This window comes from Mustela nivalis, assembly GCF_964662115.1.
Source record: "Mustela nivalis genome assembly, chromosome: 1".
Taxonomy (NCBI): Eukaryota; Metazoa; Chordata; class Mammalia; order Carnivora; family Mustelidae; genus Mustela; species Mustela nivalis.
Window position 1 is genome coordinate 71,469,283 of NC_139020.1, and position 23,378 is coordinate 71,492,660.

General features: G+C 38.2%; 1 protein-coding gene across 4 annotated transcripts in view; it reads right to left on the reverse strand.

Annotated features, from left to right (window-relative positions):
* LOC309854328 (phospholipid scramblase 4-like) overlaps positions 1-23,378 on the reverse strand; it is a 49,136-nt gene that overhangs the window by 12,955 nt on the left and 12,803 nt on the right. For 2 of the 4 annotated variants that reach the window (XR_014306170.1, XM_082713341.1), the window contains exons 2-4: positions 12,823-13,062; positions 10,790-10,949; positions 797-1,023 (exon numbers count right to left, since the gene is read on the reverse strand). Coding sequence is in view for 3 of the 4 variants with exons in the window: in XM_082713341.1 (XP_082569467.1) it covers positions 797-1,021 (225 nt within the window). In the remaining variant the exon portion in view is untranslated. Of the gene's footprint in view, positions 1-796; positions 1,024-6,887; positions 6,979-10,789; positions 10,950-12,822; positions 13,063-23,378 lie in introns of those variants that run through there. The other 2 variants (XM_082713342.1, XM_082713343.1) reach the window with 2 other exon arrangements.

Consider the following 23,378-nt stretch of genomic DNA (forward strand, 5'->3'; position numbering starts at 1 on the left):
CACAGAAAAGGTTATAAATAAATTAACATTTAGTATGTGCTGGTACATAGGAATCCTATGGGGGTATTGTTGTGCATATTTATGTACCAGAGCACTGAGGCCCAAAGAAATTAAGTAAATTGCACAATTTAAGTAGATGACATATCTGGAATTCAAAATTCTGGTGGACCTCTCACTAAAGCTGCTTCTTTCCCTGCAGCAAACAGCCTTCCTAGAGCCACACAGGTTGTAGACAAGGAACCCAACTGTAACTCAGAACGCCTGCTCTGTAGGTCTGGCCCTCAGGGGACTGTAACCTCACCAGGCACTTCATCTTTCTGAGCCACCCCTTCTTTATCTGTGGCAAGTATAGAGTGGGATGGGGAGTGTGAAGTCATCCAAGGTCTCTTCCAATTCTAAAAGTGTTCGATGATGTCTAGCGACATCTTATCTGGGGATACGTAGTTACATGTAGAAAAATGTGTGTGACTTCTGTTTTAGATCATAAATACATTTCCAATTCACTAGACACAACTGACAGAATTACAGTCACTGAATAAATAACCCTAATTTGTGCTTGACCCCCCAACTAGCACTGGAAGGCAAGAATCCACAAGAAAAAGCCCTCTGTGTTTTTCCTTGCATGAGACAATGTGGCCTGCCTCCCCCACTCTCTTCTTTCATCAGAAAAGAAGAGATGTCACTGGATCATCAGAGCCAGTGACAATCCCCTCCTGTGTCATTCTGGAAGAAGCACAGGGATGCTGGGAAGACTTGGATCAAGAAGAAACCAGGGATAAGACCTGCATTCTCTGACCTCTTGCCTGGCGGAGGGACAACAGAGGCAACAGCAGGTACATCTGAAAGGTCTCTGCATCGTCATGATTTCTCGGCCCATACAGTCGGTGACCCGGAGGACGAAGGGCCTTAGAGTCCGGTAAGCATTTCTGGTAAAGTCGTCTGTGTCTTCAGTTACGATGTAAACCATCTGGTCCAGACTGTTTTTAATATCATATCTATTATTGGTTTCAAAAGATGTCATCACTAAAAAAAATAAAATGAGAAAGACACTTTAAATTAGAAGCAGTTAAAATGGGCCTCGAGTATTCATATAGCATTTCTTAGTGTGTAACGAAAAAAAGCTTTTTCAAAATCTCACTGAAGCATATGCAATTGCTTGGAACATCACAATATTTTATAATCCTTATAAGCATTGGGATTTAAAACATTTATTTTAAGCTCAGAGCAAGATGATTTTAAAATGTTTATTCATGTAACAGGAAAGATTGAAAACATCTTTTATAAGATGATCATGTTTTATATAATACCTGTATCAGAAAACTTCAGTTTTATAAAAAATATTTTAATGAAATTACATATTCATTACAAGTGAGTCAGCTCATGAAATCTGCTAAAATGACCAAGGTCATTACAAACTGCAGACAGAAAAAGGAACCAAGAGGAGCTGGAGGTCTTACATACAGCCAAAGGAATGTGTAAAGTTGTTGCTTTAAGGGTCAGGAATAATTTCCTATGAACAAAGGACAAGCTTCATGTTTACTGTGCTCATTTCTTCCTCCTTCCAGCAAATCTAGATCCTGCTGGTCCCTCACTACGTCCTTTATTTTTTCTGCTCTTTTTCCCCCTCATCTATAAAATGTGAATCATGGGAGTGGGAAGAGGGAAAAGTGTAATGGCGTTGACCAGATAATATAGAAGATCTTTTTCAATCTAAGATTCAATATTCTATGATTTATAAATTAATAAAATTGTACAAAAAATTCCCTCTTTAAGTTTCTAGGACAGTCTTTCCTCTTCGAACCACTAAAAAATGATCAGTATGAATAAAGAACTGGGTATCAAATAATATTGATTCTAGAATTGCTGATCACCACTGAAGTACACATATTTTCCAGGGGTTGTTGTCCAACTAGTGGGATAGAAAGAAGTAATTAGGGAAGATAGAAATAACAGAATTAAAACAAGTTAGCACTAGAAAAGAAATTGATAGAACTTATTGCCATATATCAATTGATTTTTAAAATATCTTTAATGTAAGTTAATTAATTACAAATATATTTTATCAAGTGAAATTAACCTATCTGTACCTGATCATATATAAGGAGAACTGTCTAGTTAGGAAAAAAAGGAAAAACCCTTTCCTCCAGTTATACTCTAGACTAAAAAGTTTAATAATGTTTTTGATAAACTATCAGAAAATCACCTTCAGCCATAGTAACAGCATCGAGAAGAAGCTGTGTTGACATACATTGTTTCTAGCTCAGTCCCTACTCACTGGCCTCAATGACCTACAGACTGGTGTTGCTCTGGAAGTTCAGGATGGTTTAACATGGACCAGCCACAGAGAAGGCAATCATCTCAGTGGCTTAGGGAGAGGGAGTCAGCCAGGGTGAACCTCACACAGAAGTGTCCAATTTTATATTATTTCACAGGTACCTCTGACAGATTAACATACTGATTCTATTCACTGGGTTTACTAAACACCACGCTCTTCCCTAGGTGTTCACTTTTAATTAGGGGAGGATCCAAGAGGTCAGGAAGCTCATAAATAGGATTAGGGCAAAGGACACGAAACATTCTGGGATACGAGCCCTTGAAAACGGAAATTAGAAATACCATTTTTATCTTAGTTTTACTTTGGGATTACTCCCAAGATGCTTGAATCTTTATAGTGGAGAAAAAAAACTCCTCCAGGGCAGACTGATCCTATCTTACACAATTTCCTGTCATTACTAACTTCTGAGCTTGAACGTTGGCTGAAATGTCATATTTCCTTAAATATTTGTTGAATAAGCTAATGAACAGATTTTGAAATGAATAAAATTGAAAATGACTTAACTGGACATGAATGTTTAATCATGTGCTTAATTATAAGATGTCGGGTTTGGCCAGCAAACCCTGAGATGGTGAATGAACAGATTACTCCAGACACCTTAGTAGGAGAAAGGAGAGGCCTGGTGCCTGACGCTCTAGTTGCAAAAGGTCTCAAGCCAAGCTTTGTCTACACTTTCATTGGGGTCTTATCAATGCACCAGGTATAAGTACAAAGCTAGGAGGAACGTGTAACTAACTTTAATGGTCAGGATAATAATATAGGGGGTGGCGTATGATAAGGGTGAGGAGGCAAGGAGTTTGTGAAGTTCGAGATCACCAAAGGTGCCTGTTTTCCTTCAAAGTTTCAACATTTACTCCCATGAGAATCTCGAGCAGCAGTAAGAATCTGGCTGCTTTCAGCCAAGAAACCTCCAAGAAGGCCCAACATTTGGGGCATCCTCTTTTGCTTTTCTATTAGTCCCATCCAGGGAGGTAGATACAAGTCAGATTTTGTCTGTCCCAGGACTGTGAATTCCCACAATGGGAGTGGAGAACTCAGTCCATGCTTAATTCAAGACCTTTTCTTGTATGAAAACACAGCCAGGTGAGGGGGTCTATGCATCTCTTACAACTTTTCAAAAGTGCCTTCCCAAAATGGTTTATAGTCCTATTTTAAAAATTGCATGATTTTAAACTCTAGGACTAAAAGACAAAAAAATTCATAAAGTGTCTCATAAAGTGGTTCATAAAGTGTCCACCTAAAGAAATGAAGTGCTTAAACATGGGAGAAGTTTGGGGTGCCTGGATGGCTCAGTGGGGTAAAGTCTCTGCCTTCGTCAGGTCATGATCGTGGGATCCTGGGACCAAGCCCCACATCGGGCTCTCTGCTCAGTGGGGAGCCTGCTTCCCCCTCTCACTCCCTGCTGCCTCTCTGCCTACTTGTGATCTCTGTCAAATAAATAAATAAAATCTTTTTTAAAAAAAGGGAGAAGTTTACCTAATAAGACACAGTGGCCATTAAGGAGCAATTCTTTAAGGAGCTAGTGGAGTTGCTCGCAAAGTCAAAGTTCAGAAGTTCATAGTCCTGCTGTGTGGGACAGAATTCCTCTGAGGAGTCCTGATATCCTTCAAATGGAATCTCAAATTTGGAAAATCTCAAATCTCAAATGGAATCTCAAATGGAGAAGTTAGAGGGATGTGACTGGGTAGGTACCTTCCACTCACACCTAAGCAGGCATTTCAACTAAATAGCTTCATTACAGTATCTCATCCCTGCAGTGGTTCCTGGGTGCCAGGAATTGTATCAGACATTGATAATTCTCAGAACTGCCCAGTAGGATAGAGATAGCTAATACTATTTTATAGATGAAGAAATTGAAACATCAATTATTTAAGAAATTTGTTCAAGGTTATAGAACTAGTAAGGAATAAAGTCAATTAAAAACTACATTGTCTAGCTCTAAACCCAGTTTTGTTTTTTTATCTGTTTCTGGTTTTGTTTCTTAATTCATCCATTTTTGAAAGGGAAAACTGAATCCATTATATCTATCATTTAATCTCTGTCAGGATAAGTTGAGCGATTTTATTTTTATTTTAATAAACAATTTTAAAGCTGTACAATTTTAAAAAGATGGGGAAATGGTCTAGGAGACTCCAGACTTACAAGGAGAAATTATTATTGTGCAAGTGTAAAAAGATTTCCTAAAATTTATTAACTATAAGCATCCTGTAAGCTTCTAAAATAACAAAGGGGTTTACTTTAGCGCTTTAATGACTTCATGTGTATTTTATAGTTATTTTACAAAGGGACAGTTTAGTAAAATTTTTGGTTCCTACAAATTCCAGTTTCTTCATCCAATTGTACTGCATTTCACATATCATTTTGACAGTGGTGTATCGACAGTTTTCAATGCACAAGATTAATATATTGAATTGCAAAGGGAACTTGTCAACTTCAAGGAATATTATATTGATTATGTGGGGAGTGAAGTATTGAATCAGAGTCCCTTGCTTATAATGAACTTAAATACCTCCGGTTTCCAAGGCAAAGATGGTCAGGCTTACAGAAGAATCTAATGCTAGCTATATCTCAGTTTTACTAGTAAATTTTTTGAGTTTACACCATTTGAATTTACAACCAAATCTGCTTATCCCTCAACTGTATGACCTAAGTTTCAGAGTAATTGCATAATTTTTATACAGAAGGAATTTAGGGGACCACCACTTTGTGGGAAGAGACCTCACGGACTTGGCTTGAAGCTATGTGTGCTTGGTAGGCACCTTATGTTTACCTGGTAAGAGGTTTTTATGTAGGCAAGGGTAGCTGGTAAAATTATGGCAGGGGAAAGCAAGGGACCAAGTCACCTGATGAGTTTTTCACTAAGTGTTCTGTTCCTTCATGTTGTCTTTTTTAAAACGATTTTATTCATGAGGGAGGGAGAGAGCAGGAGGAGAGCAGAAGGAGAGAGGCAAGCAAACTCCACCCTGAGTGCATAGCCTCATGCAAGGCTTCATCTCATGACCCTGAGATCATGACCGCCTAACCGACTGAGCCACCCAGGCATCCTATGTTCTCTTTCTTGATGTTTACTCTTACTTCCAAGTAAATGACACTCCAGTTGGCATCTATGATAGCTTTTTTTTTTTTAAGATTTTATTTTTATTTATTTGAGAGAGAGACAGTGAGAGAGAGCATGAGCGAGGAGAAGGTCAGAGGGAGAAGCAGACTTCCCATGGAGCTGGGAGCCTGATGTGGGACTTGATCCCGGGACTCCGGGATCATGACCTGAGCTGAAGGCAGTTGTCCAACCAACTGAGCCACCCAGGCGTCCCTAGCTTTTTTTTTTCTAACCCTAGTTTTCTAATTTCCTTTAGGAGGACATCTTGAATATCTTACAACTCAGTCTGAATCCTTTATGAAAGTCATATTCTTCCTACTGAAAATATTCTTATACTTTTGCTCCCCCTTCACATATCTGAAATCAATATCACTGCTACTATAGTCTCACAAGTGGACCTCTGTCATCACTGACCTACCACCTTTACCTGCTGTATCCAGCCTGTGTCTCTTTTTGTTGGGTCCCCAAGGTCATATTTCATAAGAAAAATAATTTGGAGTTGTATAGAGTACATGAGCTAATAAGTATTCCAGACCATGAGGGCAATTTGGCACAGGAATTGACTCTGGCATCCATGCTGTTGGAGCAGACTGATTGAACAATGGACATCTGCCAGGCCAGTACTATATAAGATGAGGGCCACCAGTTGGCTGGTACAAGGGGAAGGTACTGAGCTGATGTGGACTGTAGTATCCCATAAACAAGCTTCCTGGGTAGTATGCAAGTGAAAGGACAGTAGCTACTGGGGACTCCATGTCCAAAATCAAATGCAAAAATTACACATGATTGAAACTACATTGTATTGAAACTTAGCACAAATTTTTACATGGAAATCACATGGGTCACATGAGGCTTCTTGAAAATAGTAAGAGGTTTCATTTTCTGAGGGAAGGACATGCCATGTACCAAAAATGTAGTAGAGATTATTAACTCATTTAATCCTCTTAAACCTTATGAAATAGTTAAGCTCACCTGACAAATGCAAAAACTAAGGTTGAAGAGATGAAGTATAATTTGATAGCCTCTCTTTGCCAATCTCATAAGGTTACTGCAGAGTTAGCCGAGGGACTGAAATAAGTTTAGCACTATGTAAATTTCTATTTTTTTCACATTAAAAATATTTTTATTGAAGGGGACGCCTGGGTGGCTCAGTGGGTTAAAGCCTCTGCCTTCAGCTCAGGTCATGATCCCAGGCTCCTGGGATTGGGACTCTGCCTCAGCAGGGAGCCTGCTTCTTCACCCCCACCATTCTGTCTGCCTCTCTGCCTACTTATGATCTCTGTCTGTCAAGTAAATAAATAAAATCTTTAAAAAAATATTTTTATCGAAATATAATTAACATACAATATTATGCTAGTTTTAGGTGTGCAAATTTCTGTTTTTATATTCTTTATACTATTGTTAATTTTATATAAATAGCAAGTGGTAACACTGGAATTCAAATTCACATCTCACCTTCAAAATGGTGACTTGAAGACTGCTATATTGTTGCTAGCCCAGTCACTTCTTTATATCCTCATCTGTTTCCACACTGTTCTCTTTCAACCAGGGGTCAGTTTAATTTCAGCTTGGTCAATGTAAATAAGACCACAGTCAATAAAATCAGATTTCTTTAAAGAATCACAAAATTTAAGAAGAGAAGCACTCAACTTATGAATTAGTATGAGGGTACCACTAATGTATGACTTCAGATTTTGCTTCTTTTATCAAATGTCAAATGTCTCAAAAGAAGCGTGCTTAGAATCAGCCAGGATGGATCAGAGCAGGCTTAGGAAGGAGCTTGAACTCCTGCCCAGCAGTAACAAGGAGCACTTCACCCCCTTTTCTATGAAAGGAAGACTGGTCCCCCGCCATCCACTGGAGAAGCAGGGATTTCACAAGCATTTTACATGGATTGCTAACAATGTGGAGAATTAACAGCATTTAGATATGAGAGTATCCATACTACTGAGATGTAGCTATAGTGTTAAAAAAGTAAAATCTGGATACTTTTACCACCAGATTTGGTGTGTTTTGTTTTACTTTCTTGGATTTAAAATAATTAATTAATTTATTTACATAAGTAACTGGGCTCTGGTTGATTACAAGTGGGTACCTGATAAATTCCTAGCATTGGAAAGCCTTTACTGAAATCATTTGAGAGAGAGAACACTCGTTGCCTTTCTCTGAACTTCTAGGAAAGGCCAGAACAAAAAGTAAAGAAAAGCCAAGCCTACAGGAAAAAAGATCCTCTCTTTCTGATCCCAGAAAAAAGAGTTTTTTAAAAAAGTACTGTGGTTGAAAACTAAATACATGAGATAAGGCCAATAATTTATTTTTCAGATTTCATTACAGAGTAATTTTAGCTAAAATGAAATAAAACCAACTCTATGTTAGCAGAAGAGTTCAGCTGAGACCTGAAGTAAACTGGCTGAAGCTTTGATTATATTTGTGTCTTCTTATTTTGAATATTCTTATCATTTTTGTTTCAAGAACTTATTGTGAATCACTAGTTTAATTTTATAGCCTACTGATGGATCTGCAATTTGGAAAACACATTATTAAAAGTGTTCCTCAAACTTAGCTGTTGATAAGAACCAACCAGATAGGATATTTTTCTTTTTCAGGATTTGTCTTGGAGATTCTGATTCAATAGATGGCCAGGACCTGCATTTTTATATTAGCAAAAGAAATTCACATTATTTTGATGGACCTAGTATATTAAGCTACACTTTAAGAAACAACAGGTTAGAATTTTTTCTAAAACTTAATTTTATATAAGTAGCAAGTGGTAACACTGGAATTCAAATTCACATCTCACCTTCATGGCAGATGGCAGATGGCAGATATAATCTGCCATCAAAAGTCAATGTGTGGGTGCCTGGGTGGCTCAGTGGGTTAAGCATCTGCCTTCAGCTCAGATCATGGTCTCAGGGTCCTGGGATTGAGTTCCACATTGGGCTCTCTGCTCCCCCTCACTCGCCTGCCTCTCTGCCTACTTGTGATCTCTCTGTCTGTTAAATAAATAAATAAAATCTTAAAAAAAAAAAAGTCAATGTATGTAGCAGCATTACTCATAATGGTCAAAAAGTAGAAAGAATTCAAATATCCATGAAGTAATAAATGCATAAACAAGTTGTTTATACAATAAAATATGATTCAGAGCACCTGCTACAACACAGATAAACCCTGACAATATTCTGAGTGAAAAAAGCCAGATGCAAAAGGCTATACATGTTATGATTCCACTTATATGAAATATCAGAATAGGCAAAACTATACAGCTATAAATAGATTAGTGCTTGCCAGGGGCTAGGGAAAGAACAAAATGTGGAGTGATTGATAATGGATATGACTTATCTGGGACAGGATGGAAATAATCTGGATTAAATAGTAGTGATGGTATGAGTTTGCAGCAAACTTTAAATTAGGATTTTTCTGGAGTGCCTGGGTGGCTCAGATGGTTGAGCATCTATCTGCCTTTGGCAAGGGTCATGACGTCCAGGTGCTGGGATCGAGCCCCATATTGGGCTCTCAGCTCAGTGGGGGTCTACTTGTCCCTCTCCATTTCCCTCTGCCTCTCCCTCTACTTGTGAAATCTCTGTCTCTGTGTCTCTCTCAAATGAATAAATAAAAAATCTAAAAAAAAAAACAAAAAAAAAACCCCAAAACAAACAAAACAAATTGGGATTTTTCTGAAGAATGTCAGATCAGGAATTAAGTTTAATATGGCCCCAAAGGTTACACAAGATTGTCATCTAGTAACATTGCTCACAAGGATTGGAGAATTTCCAAGGTCCTTTTGTACCATTTGAATTTCAAAATATCTGCATTATAATTTTTTTAATTGAAAAATAAAGTGGTCCGGGGGGGGGGTGCGGAAATAGTATGATGGCAACCCTGTGGATATACTAAAAACCACTGAATTACATACTTTCAAGTGGTGAATTTTATGTATGTGACTTGTACCTCCATTAAAAAAAAAGGAAGATAAATCACCTGAAAGATATAGAAATAAGACATTGAATGAAGTAAAATACTGAGAAAGGGCCAGATGGAGCTTGGCCATAATACAGGTTTGTCAAGACCCTGGATTTAGCAGGCACTGAGCAGTACTGAGTGGTTATACTGGATTACAAGCCATACAACATATACACAGAGGAAAAAGGAAAAGGAAACTCCACTGTTTTCAGAAAACACTGCAGGGGCAGAGGCTACCTGAGTTCCAGAGATCTTATTTCTAGAATGAAATAATATCTCTGTTATCATCTCATTGATGATTTTTTTCCAAACTGTGAGCTTTTTGCCTCTTCTTTACACTCACTCTTTCTAAGCATCATCCAGATGGTATGACGGCAGTAACTTTTTAACTAGCTTTTCCTCTGTTGCAGTGATTCCTTCACACTGGCTCCAAGAGCTTGCCTGCTTGCTTGCTTGCTTATTTTCTTTCTTTCTTTCTTTCTTTCTTTCTTTCTTTCTTTCTTTCTTTCTTTCTTTCTTTCTAAAAGATTGTATTTATTCGTTTGAGAAAGAGAGAGAGCACAAGCATGAGCAGGGGGAGGGGCAGAGGGAATGGGAGAAGCAGACTCCTTGCTGAGCAAGGGAGCACAATGCAGGACTTGATCCCGGGACCCCAAGATCATAACCTGAGCTGAAGGCAGATGCTCAAAGGACTGAGCCACCCATGTGCCACCTCCTCCCCCCACAAAAGCTATCTTATTAGACATCCAATCAGTTACTCACTGGACATTTACTCAGCACCTGTTATGTACCAGACCCTGTGCCCAAAGCTGGGAAGAAAGTGATGAAAGACAAACTCAAGTATCTGCTTTGAAGTGTTGCTGTCCTGTCAAAAAGCTTCTACAGCCCACACAGGCTCCAGGATAAGATGCAAACTCCTTCATCAGCAGAAGACTCAGTTGTTATCTCCCATGCTCTGCCCTTCTGTCTTTTGATCCAAGCAGGACCTTATCAAGTTCCAATCATACCACCAAGCCTTCATGACCTTCTGTTTTTGGACCTGTTTTCTTTCGCCCAGACATTCTCCCTTCCCCACCCATTATTTGATTGAGAAACTCCTTATCATGCCAACAAAACCCAACTTCCTCAGTTAGGCCTTCCCTTTAATCCCACAGTCATTACTCTGCAGTCTGTGTCCCTACCACATTCTTTTCATATTTCCATAGAACTTCCTACTCCAGGAGACAGTAAATTCTTTGAGGATAGGAATGTTCTACTTGATATTCAGTAAACTACTTGGCATCCAGTAGGTACTCAATATTTATTTATTGAAACAATAAAGTAATTAGTTAAACAAGCAGCTTAACCCTTAGTGTCATTTTCTGCAGTGGTGAAAAGATTCTGAAGATTTAACTTACCGGATATATAATGGGGATTATGCTCTGGAGGGTCATCAGGTTTTGGATCTGCTGAACTTAAATGGCAGTGTAGTCAGGAGGAGTATCAGGTATTGGATCCAAGGACTTTGTTTTATTTTCATTGTCATCCACAGGTCGATCGGCACTTGTGGGGATGAGCCTTGGAGGAAATGGAGGCGCACAATTGAGAAATGGGATGATTTATTACTGAAGATATTAATTTTTTCCTTATTAGTTTGCTGCAATATCAGTGTATGTAATCATTATGAAATACACTACTGTATTTCTAATGACACCCATAATACACACATATATTAGACATTAATTCATGCATATGATAAATTGTTAGGCTGAACATAGAGTAAAAATCTAAAGCTGACTAATTACCCTGTGCTTGGGACTAAAGCAATGAGTTCCCAGGCTGGTGGTTCAGTGGACCTGATACTGACTCTTATTTACATAGATAAATTCCTTTCAAAATAGTACAAATTCTTTGTCCCAGGATGTAATATGGAGAAACTGGCATATATGGAGTGAATCTGATTTTTCCCCTACACACTTTTTTGAAAAGTGGTTGTGTCAAAGTAAATTCAAAACAAAACAACATAAATACTTAATGGTTTAAAAAGCAGTATGCCACACATAACGCACTTAGAGGTGGTTTAGTGTGGTTACCAGTGACTCCTATGTTGACTTATTCTTCCTAAAACAACCTAGGTCACTACACTTACTGAAAGGAAGGTGCTGAGGTCACGTTTCATGTTATACCCTGCCCCTTCACTGAGATTGGAGACATTTTCCCTGACCTCACTATGAGGAACAGCTCAGTGCTCCTGAAAAAACTGGTTGCTTTTATCTCATCCCTTAAATGTGATATTCCTCTCCTTGAATCAGTTGCAGGAAAACTCAGGACCCACTTTTCAGACCTCCTCTATCAAGGAAAGCTTTTCATTGCTATCACCTCTTTTGTTAGACTTATTTTTCTACTCTTACCTTTCTTTCCTTCATTTTTCTCATGTATTTTAAGTATTTTTGTCTAGATGCAACCAATATAAGTCTCCTTTAGTCCTTTCTATGCCAAATGGTAAACAACAACAAAAACAATTTCCAAGTGAAATAAACTCAAACTATTATTAAGGAAAACAGTCATATAATTCACATTTAAAATGGGGCACCTGGGTGGCTCAGTGGGTTAAGCCGCTGCCTTCGGCTCAGGTCATGATCTCAGGGTACTGGGATCGAGTCCCGCATCGGGCTCTCTGCTCAGCGGGGAGCCTGCTTTCTCCTCTCTCTCTCTCTGCCTGCCTCTCTGCCTGCTTGTGATTTCTCTCTGTCAAATAAATAAATAAAATCTTTAAAAAAAAAAAAAAAAAAAAAAAAAAAAAAATGAAGCATAATAAAATTTGTTCACAAAAGACTGCTAACTTTTTTGAAGAATTCTAATGAATACTAAAAAATAAAATGTTTTAATGCTCTAATATATTTATACATATTTATATATGTAATACATATTACTAATAGTGATATATGTAATAAGTTCCATGATTTTTTTGTCTCCAGTTACATTTCATTCATATTTTTATTAATTCAACAAATACTTACTGAGCATTTTTTATATATCAGGCACTAACATGGATGTTGAAAATACAGTAATAAACCAGAAAAACAGGTGCCCATCATGCTAGAGATTTTATTTTAGAGGCATGAGATTAAAAACACATTAACAAATATTTAAGATTGAATCTACATTCTACAGTTATAAAGAAAACAAAGTAAAAATTTGAGGAAAGACATGGATGGGGTCCCGGGAGTTTTAGGGAAAGCCTCTCTGGGGCGTAAACTTTTGAGCTGTTTGAACGAGAGGAGGCACTATACTACAGATGCAGGGAGTTCTAGGACAACAGGCAACATGTACAAAGGCCCTGAGATGGCACTGAGCTTGGGATGCTCAAGGGTGAGGAAGAGGTCAGATGTGACTGGGACCCAGGGACCGAAGAGAAGAGAGTGAAGAGATGGAGACAAGGTGATCATACCTGAAGACCGAGGCAAAATGTTTGGGATTTGCTGTAATTGCAGCTGGGCAGTCTTTGGAGGACTTGAATCAGTGGGGAGATGAGAGCTGATTTATACTTTCTCTTGAGGGAGCACAAGTGGAAGTACACAGTGAGGATGGGATGGCAGCCGTAATCCCGGTGAGACGGAAGCTGGCTTAGACCGGGGAGGTCACCCTGGAGAGGTACAGGTGTGGTCAGGAGCAGAAGCTACAGGAGCTGCTGATGGACCAAGGGAAAGAGAGGAGTCAAGGATGAGGGTCGGGTTTTCAGGCCAGTGTACTGGAGTTGATGATAGTGCTGGAGAGGAAGATGGTGGGGAAATGGTAGGGACGGGGGAGGGTGGGAATCAAAAGCTCAAAATAGGCATGTTTTGTTTAAGAAGAGACCAAAATAATTAACAGAAAATATTGTTTGTGTTTGTGTGTATTTATTAATTTTCTATTATGAGAAATGTCTTTTCATCTTAAAAACATAAACTTTCCTGGCTGGGAAACAGGACCTACCCCTCAGGGCTAGCCAATTCTTAGAAATAGCAAAGAGCTCTGACAGGAGCATACCTTTGATATGCAAACTAACTGCTCCAGAGCCCTATCTCTTCCTTTGTCTGGGCTCTACACCCCAGGAGATAATTTCCTTTGCCTTAATCTTCCCCTGGCCAGGTACCAGGTAACTAGGAGCTATTCCTTTGGCCTAGAAGCATGTCACAATTATTCAAACCAGCCAGTCCTCAGTGGTTTGCCCTGCCCTGCCTTCATCCCTCCACCATGCCCCCCCCGAAACCTCAATAAAGGCCATGATCTAAGAACTCTTTTAACTTCTGCTTCTTCCTGATCAAAATGTGGTATCCCTCCTGTGGCCCTGTGTTTTGTGCCATGCCTCTCATTTCTAGGGGAACTGTATCATTGCTTTTCTTTCAAAGGAATTAACCTTTCTATGTTTTCAGTCATCTTTATAAATTAAGACTGACATCAACCTTTTGCTGATGGAGGGTCCTGCCTTGCTGTTGATTGCTGCTAACTGATTAGGGTGCCTGCTGCTGAAGGCTGGAGTGGCTGTGGCAATTTCTTAAGATAATGAAGTTTGACCTGTCAATTGACTCTTCTTTTTACAAATGACTTCTCTGTGTCATTTGATGCTGTTTGGTAGCATTTTACACAGTGGAATTTCTTTCAAAATTATAGTCAATTCTCTCAAATCCTGCCACTGCTTTATGAACTAAGTTATATATATATATGTATATATATATATACTAAATGTGGAGCTTGAACTCATGATCCTGAGATCAAGAGTTACGTGTTCTACCAACTGAGCCAGTCAGGTACCCCTATGTGATATTTAAAATCCTTTGTTATTTCAGCAGTCTTCATAGTATCTTCACCAGAAGGAGATTCTATCTTAAGGAACAAGTTTCTTTGCTTATCCGTAAGAAGCAACTTCTTACCTGTTAAAACTTTATCATGAGATTGCAGCAATTCACATATAATAATAAAAAAGTTAAAATATTATGAGAATTACCAAAACATGGCACAGAGACATAAAGTGAGCAAATACTGAAAAATGGCAAAAGTAGACTTGTTCAACATAGGACTGCCAAAAATCTTCAATTTGTAAAAAAAAAGCAGTATCTGCAAAGCACAATAAAATGAAGTATGTCTATATATGATCCTTTCTTCAAAAAAAAATTTAAGAACAAAGCACAAGACATATTTATATGTGAACATTATGAGAATAACTCAAGGTGGGAAACTAGAAGTTGAGACGAAATTTTTAAGGGGGTTATGGATTTAATTGATACCATTAGGCAGGGAAAAAATGAGGTTATCAATTAAAAAAAGGAATTATAGTATTCCCAGATTTCTGAGGGTGATGACAAATAATGAGAACAGTATCAACCAAGACTATAATTTAGTGAATGGATATCAAGGGTCAGGTAAAGGGCCAAGCAATTTGCATATTATAACTAATTATAATAGCATGTGTCTAAGATACAAACTATTATCCCAACTTTATAGATGAGAAAACAGGCTTAGAGAAATAAAGCAACTTAACTATATGCTTATTAAATCATCAAGCCCATGAAAGTCATTTATTTCTAAATCCAAAGCCCATGTTCTTTCCACTAGGCCATCTCCTTGATCAGAATCTAGAATGTGGTCATTTGTGTTGTTCATGTGCAGTAGAAAGCCACTGATGCAGGGTAGGTGAAGGGAGCATTAGAAGAGAATGTAAGTGATCATTATGAATATTGAGCTGACCTAAGAATATTGTTGTAAGATAAGCCAGTATACAGATTCCCAGCCCAAATGTTTGTCTAAGTATGGGGCAAAGAAACCAACTACATTTCTAGGCTCGGATCATCTCCACAATGTCACTCAAGCCTGAGTTACTAGTACAATGTCTCAAGAGGTATAAAAATATTCTAGAGCTCAACAAAAAACTGGTGTATGTAACTGCTGGCCAGCCAAAGGAGTTCTACCCTCCAAAGATAAGAATCCCTGGTATTTAGAAAAACACTGATACCTTTCTAGAACCTTCAATCCCAGGCAACCATAGGTACATACTTTTGAGCGACTCTTGTACATGTACACAGAGGATATACACAAGAATGTTCTTGACACCACTGTTCATATGAAGAGAAACTAAAAACATTTTTATTATCCATCAGTGGTAGATGAAATCAATCTTGGTATAATCATATAACAGTATACTGTAGTGGAAACAAATCAGAACCTTATCCATCACCAGAGATGAATCTCAAAATACAATATTGAGCAAAAAAAGTAAGTCACTGGGGGTACCTGGGAAGCTCAGTCGGTTGAGCATCTGACTCTTGGTTTCAGCTCACGTTATGATCTCATGCGTCCTGAGGTTGAGCCCCATGTTGGGCTCCTCACTCAGCAGTGACTCTTCTGCTTGACTCTTCTCCCTCTCCCCTTCCCCCACTCATGCTTGCATGCTTTCTCTAAAATAAATATGTAAATTAAAAAAAAGAGTCATTGAAGAATATGGTATGATTTTATTTTTATGTTCAAAGGCAGGAAAATTAAATACTTTCTTTCAGATATATACATGAAAATAAAACTCTAAAGAAAAACTAGGGAATTAATAATACAATATCTAGTCAGAGGTTACGTGTGGAGGAAAAAGGGACTCTAATTTCCTGCTAACAGTCTAATGACTAAGGACAGGGAAGATGGGTTTTTATTCTTTAAATGATATTTATATGTTTAAACTCATGTTTTCGGACGTATGACATTACATTGAACAAGACCTTTTGACAGCCACATGTTGAGAGTACTGTTTTACTGACTAAAGGTTTGTTGTTACTTTCTAGATTAAGTCTCAGAATTTCAAACTGTTAAGAACTCATAATGAAATTTATTAGAACAATTTATTAGGGCCTATTTCTATCTATCTATCCATCCGTACATCCAGTAACTCACCATTATTTTAATGCTAAATAAAAATACATATCTGAAATTTTCTCAAAATAAATATTAAGAAAAAAATGTAGAATTTTGGGCTCTCTTAGGTAGCATCTCTAGGGAAAAGCCCAGAAATGTGTGTTTTTAATAAGAGACCCATGTGAGTCTTATAATCAGACATGTTTGAGAGTGATAAAGAAAATTAGTTCTCATAAATTAACAGTTCTCAATTATATTATTCAGAAATTAGAATTTAAATATGATTCAAATGAAAAATCAATCTATAAAGATGTTTTAAAAAGCAGTTAGTATCAATGAATTTAATAAAGTGAAATACACCTGCACACTGCCTCATACGCTGCAAAAGTTCTTAGTTTGCTTAACTTCCCTCTCCTTTGAGATGCTAATTTTTTCCCTACCACCTAGTATCCTCCATTCTTTCTTTACAATATTATTTTCCTTTACAATCTAGGAGTTTGCATATTTTTCTAATTATAACAACATGTCTCTACTTAGTTTGCATGTATTATGAGGCAGAATAATTTCCAGTTGGTATAAGCATGGATATTGTTAACATAATTGTTCCTTAATATTCAGTGGATCGTTTCTGATTTCTCTATTATTTAGCAAGCATAAAAAGTGCCATAGGTTGAAAAGAGGTGGAGGAGCTAAGATGGTGGAGTAGCAGAAGGACCTTAGGCCTGCCTCATCCCTCAAGCACAGCTAGATAAATAACAAATCACTCTGAATACCCAAGAAATCAATACAAGGCCCAACCAAACTGCACAACTAGAGAGAGAGAAGAGGCCACACTGTGGAAGGTAGGAGGTGCAGAGACATGGTCTGGGGGAAAGAACTGATTGTGTGTGCAGTGGAGGGGAGGGAGCCTTGATCAGAGAGAGAGAGAGAGACAGAGAGAGAGAGAGAGAGACAGAGAGAAAAGTGCACAGGGAATCCTAAAGCCAGTGACTGGGAAACTGAGAGGGGCTGACTTTTATGAGTATTTGCAACCAGCAGGGTTCAAAGACTGGATTTTTAGAGGTCTGCTGGTATGGATCCCTGAGGGCACTCTAGTGCTCCTATGCAGAAGGAGGGCAGATAGCCCAGAGGCAAATAACCCCTGGGAATGCACTGGGAGAGACAAGATGGTCCTCCTTCTTGGAGGGCATCTGGGAGAGGTGATATTGCCTCTCCTGGAACAAAAGAGCTGCCAGGCACCATATCCCTCTCCTACACCTCAGGATAGGCACAGAGAACCTTGCCAAGGCTAATGTGGACACCTGCTTTTTACTGTGCTTTACTCCAAACTCCATGCCCCTGTGCTTTAGTGTGATTGCCCTTCTGGGTCAACATGCATCAGTCCCAACGTGGGGAGACCCTCTCCCAGAGAACCAACACAGGTCCCAAAAGTTTGGAGTTTTAAAACTCAGCCAGCCTGCTTGGGATAGAACACAGGTGCACTACACTGTTGGGTGGGTACACAGCCCAGACATTGACATGGTGAATGTAGTGATCAGAGAGTCCCTTGGACACATGAGGGGGAGACTGTTCACTTTTCTGGGAGGGCTTGCCAGACAGTAGCAGATGGGAACTCTCCTCTCCAGTTTCCAGGGACTAGGTAGCACCAAACATCTTAGTAAAGAATAAATGGATCACCCAGGGAATTAAAGAAGAAATATTTAAAAAATATATGGAAGTAAATGAAAATGAAAACATGGCAGTCCAAAACCTTTGGGATGCAGCAAAAGCAGGGAAAGCAAAAGAGGGAAGTATATAGCAATACAGGCCTACCTTAAAAAGCAACAAAAATTTCAAATATGCAACCTAACCTTACACCTAAAGGAGCTAGAAAAAGAATAACAAAGCCTAAAGCCAGTAGAAGGGAAATAATAAACATTAGGGCAGAAATAAATTATATAAAAGCAAACAAACAACCCAGTAGAACAGATCAGTGAAACCAGGAGCTAGTTCTTTGGAAAAAATTAATAAAATTGATATGCCCTTAGCCAGACTTATCCAAAAGAAAAGAGAAATGAGCCAAATAAATAAAATCATGACAAAGGGGAGATCACAACCAACACCATAGAAATAAAAACAATTATAAGGGAATATTATGAAAAACTACATGCCAACAATCAGGAAGATGGTTTCACAATGGTCTAGGCAATCTGAAAAAAAATGGATAAATTCCTAGAAACATAAAAATCTACCAAAATTGAAATAAGAAGAAATAGAAAACTTGAGCAGACCCATAACCAGCAAAGACATTGAATCAGTAATCAAAACTGTCCCAATAAACAAAAGTCGAGGGCCAGATGGATTCTCAGCAGAATTCTACTAAACAGCTAAAAATTAGTTAATATCTAGTCTTCTGAAACAGTTCCAAAAAATAGAAATGGAAGGAGAGCTTCTAAATTCATTCCATAAGGTCAACATTACTTTGATTCCAAAACCAAACAACCCCTCCCCTCCCAAAAAAGGAAAATTATGGACCAATACCCCTGATGAACATGGATGCAAAAATTCTCAACAAAATACCAGCAAATGAATCCAACAGTACATTAAAAGAATCATTCACCATGATTGAGTAGGATTTATTCCTGGGTTGCAAGGATGGCTCAATATTCATAAATCAATCAACAGCAATAACATTAATAAAAGAAAGGATAAGGGCCATATGATCCTCTTAATAGATGCAGAAAAAGCACTTGACAAAGTACAGCATCAATTTGTTAAAACCAACAAAGCAGGTATAGAGGGAACAACCCTCAACAAAGTAGGCATAGAGGGAACATACCTCAACATCATATAGGTCAGATATGAAAGACCCACAGCTAATATCATCCTCAATGGGGAAAAATCGAGAGCCTGCCCTCTATGGTCAGGAACAAAACAGGGAAGTCCACACTCACCACTGTTATTTAACATAGTACTGGAAGTCCTAGCCTCAGCAATCAAACAACAAAAAGAAATAAAAGGCATCTGAATCAGCACGGAAGAACTCAAACTTCCACTCTTCACAGATGACATGATATTCTATGTGGAAAACCCAAAAGACTCTAACAAAAAATTGCTAGAGTTGACCCACAAAATCAGTAAAGTCACAGGATACAAAATCAACATAAAGAAATTTCTTACATTTCTAAACAACAATAATGAAGCAGTAGAAAGAAAAATCAAGGAATCAATCCCATTTACAATTGTACCAAAACCCATAAGATACCCAGGAATAAACCTAACCACACAGGTAAAAAAGCTGCACTCTGAAAACTAAAGAATACTTATGAAAGCAATTGAAGATGACATAAAGAAATGGAAAAAGATCCCATGCTCATAGACTGGAAGAATAAATATTGTTAAAATGTCTATATTACCCAAAACAATCTACACACTTAATGTAATTCCTATTAAAATACCAACAGTATTTTTCGCAGAGCTGGAATATAAAATCCTAAAATTTGTATGGAGCCAGAAAAGACTCTGTATAGCCAAAGCAGTCTTGAAAAAGAAAAGGGGGCATCACAATTCCAGACTTCAAATTATATTACAAAGCTGTATGGATCAAGACAGTATGGTACTGGAACAAAAACAGACACATGGACCAATGGAACAGAATAGAGAACCCAGAAATGAACCCTCATCTCTATGGTCAACTAATCTCCAACAAAGCAGGAAAGAATATCCAATGGGAAAAAGAATGCCTCTTCAAAAAATGATGTTGGGAAAAGAGGACAGCCACATGCAGAAGAATGAAACTGATCCACTTCTTTACACCATACATAAAAATAAATTTAAAACGGATGAAAGACCTAAGTGTGAGTTAGGAAAACATCAAGAGGCAGTAACCTCTTCGATACGGGCTGCAGCAACTTCTTACTAGATACATCTCCTGAAGCAAGGAAAATAAAAGCAAAAATGAATTACCAGGATTTCATCAAGATAAAAAGCTTCCGCACAGCAAAGGAAGTAATCAACAAAACTAAAAGGCAACCTTTGGAATGGGAGAAGACATTTGCAAATGACATATCTTAGTATTCAAAATTTATAAAGAACTCACCAAACTCAGCACCCAAAAACAAATAATCCAGTTAAGAAATGGGCAGAAGACATAAATAGACATTTTCCCAAATAAAGATACCCAGATGGTTGACAGACATGAAAAGATGCTCAACATCACTGGTCATCAGGGAAATACAAACCAAAACTATAATGAGATATCACCTTACACCCATAAGAATGATTAAAATTAACACAGGAAACAAGATGTTGGTGAGGATGCAGAGAAAGGGGAACACTCTTATGCTATTGATGGGAATGCAAACTGGTACAACCACTCTGAAAAACAGTATGGAGGTTCCTCAAAAAGTTAAAAATAGAACACCCTATGATCCAGCAATTGCACTACTAAGTATTTACCCTAAGAATACAAAAATACTGATTTGAAGGGATACATGCATCCTGGTGGTTATAGCTTCATTATCAACAATAGTCAAATAATGGAAAAAGCCCAAATGTCTATTGACTGATGAATGGATAAAGAAAATGGTGGTGGTGGTGATGGTGGTGGTGGTGGTGGTGGTGCATGTGTGTGGTGGAATATTAGTCAGCCATAAAAATGAACTCTTTCCATTTGCAATGACATGGATAGACCCAGAGAGTATTATGCTAAGTGAAATAAGTCAGAGAAAGATAAATATCATATAATTTCACTCATATGTGGAATTTAAGAAATAAAATAGATGAACATGGGGGAAAAAAAGAGAGAGGCAAACCATAAAACAGACTCATAATTCTAGAGAACAAACTGAGGGTTGCAGGAAGAGAGGTAGGTGGGGAAAAGGGCTAAATGGGTGATGGGTATTAATGAGGACAATTGTGATGAGCACTGGGGTTCTTTGTAAGTTATGAATCACTAAATTCTCCTCCTGAAACTAATGTTACACTACATTAATCTTTAATAAAATGTGCCATAGGTTGAAAAGAGACTAGATTGGGCTTTATGTGAGATGGAATTCAGAATAGAAAACTAAACTAAGCTCTATTTCATAATGTGTTAGCTTTATATGGTCCCCAAAGCTCTTCATTGCAGAGGTCTTTCACATTTTTAGGGCTTAAACTGCAAACAAGTGAATCTAAGCTACCTGGTACCTAATAAATACGGAAAGAAGACATGGGCTGGAGAGGATGAGGCTGGTGAAGCTGTGGTCTGCTGCTTTGCAAGGCAGCCCTGACACGTAAATTGCATTCTACAGCAAGAGAGCATTTACATGGGAGGCCCCTGGCTGCTTCCAACCTTGTAGCTGTGCTGTATCTTGCTCTTCAATTCCATTCCTGTAAACAGTGACGTGCTAGCAAAGCTTGGTGAAACCAGACTCTAGAGCCACACCATGGGCATCTAAAACATCAATTACAAAACCAGAAGAATGGTCAGATCTTTGCAGCTGTGTATGTACTAGACAGTATCCTATCCTCTAGGCAGAGAAGCCACTGGACATATGGAACCTTGCAATTCTCGAGGCATAAGGCTTGGAAACCTGCACATGCAACCCTGTCTCCAGGGCTTTCAGCTGTGAGAGGAGAGAAAAGAAAGCAGAGGGTCACTGTCTGGACAATTCCTTCTGATTCTTAACAGGGACAGGAGAAATCATTTCATTAAATCTTTTACAGCTATTAAAATCCCTCATCTTGGGATGACTGGGTGGCTCAGTTGGGTAAACATCTGCCTTTGGCTCAGTTCATGATCCCAGGGCCTTGGGATCAAGCCCCACATTGGGCTCTGCTCAGCAGGGAGGCTGCTTCTCCCTCTCCCTCTGCCTGCTGCTCCCTGTGCTTGTGGTCTCTTACTCTCTTTGACAAATAACTAAAATCTTAAAAAAATATAAAATCACAATAAATCCCTCAACTCCTCTATGGGTTTAACTTGCAACTATTAGACAATGTTATCCTTTGTAAAGTGGATGGGCTATGTGGAGTAGGAGAGAAGAGTTGGTGGCTGATAAACAGCTGGTGGCCCATTTCAGACCACGTGGACAGTGGTCCAGAGGATGGGTTCAAATTCCAGAGATGTCCTTAACGGGGTTGAACCAGGTGACCTCATTGTTCTTGGGTTATCCTATATACCATGAGTGTGATCTTGGTTGGATCCACCTGACAGAACTCCTGCTGTGAAGACAAAAACTATCCCACTTGGAAAGCACTGAAAATGGTGCCTGGTGTAGACCATGCCTTCAGTAAATTTTCATTGTTCTTATTATTTCAAAAGATAAAATACACAAACTAATGAAGAGACCAAGAATAAATATCTAGATTGAAGTATAATATTAAAGAAGCTGTTAGCCTTTCAGCCATTTAACATGTATTCCTGAGCACCCATGCCTACGATTTTATGCTGTGCTTCCAGCCGACATCACCAACTTCTTCCTCCACTGTTCACAATTCCTGCAGGTAACATCTCATCAACAATGTCTATACTGTGCTTAACACTGGAGTGGACTAGAAATGGAGACACTGCTGAGTGGGCCTTTACTTCTAGCTACATGAAAGACAAAGTGATTCAGAGTCCAGCTTAAGTGTCTGCAGCATTTGCTTTTAGCTCGATATAGTTTCATCATGTCATACCATTCAGATTTATTTAGCAATAGACTTAAAAGAGCAAGTAATGCAGTGTTAAAAACATCTGAAAACTAGGAAAATATAATATTATATTATAAAAATATAATTTTCATTAAATTTTAACATAAATATTGAGGTCTTTTTTTGCAACCCTACTATATGAAATATGGAATATTTTTACTCTGTTACTATAGTGCTTTATGGTATAAAATGAGATAGTATTTATAAAATTATGTTTGTTTATTTGAGACCCCTGATAACACTCTTAGCAAATAGGAACAATACTTTTGAAGTGCTCAAATTTCATAAACCTTATATTTCACAACAGGGATAAAGGCTGGGTTCATCCAAGTTAATGTGCTAATAATCCTAAGAAAATATGCTGTGCTTAACAATGAATCATTTATTAGTCTTTTTTTTTTTTTTTTTTTAAGATTTTATTTATTTATTTGACAGAGAGAAATCACAAGTAGATGGAGAGGCAGGCAGAGAGAGAGA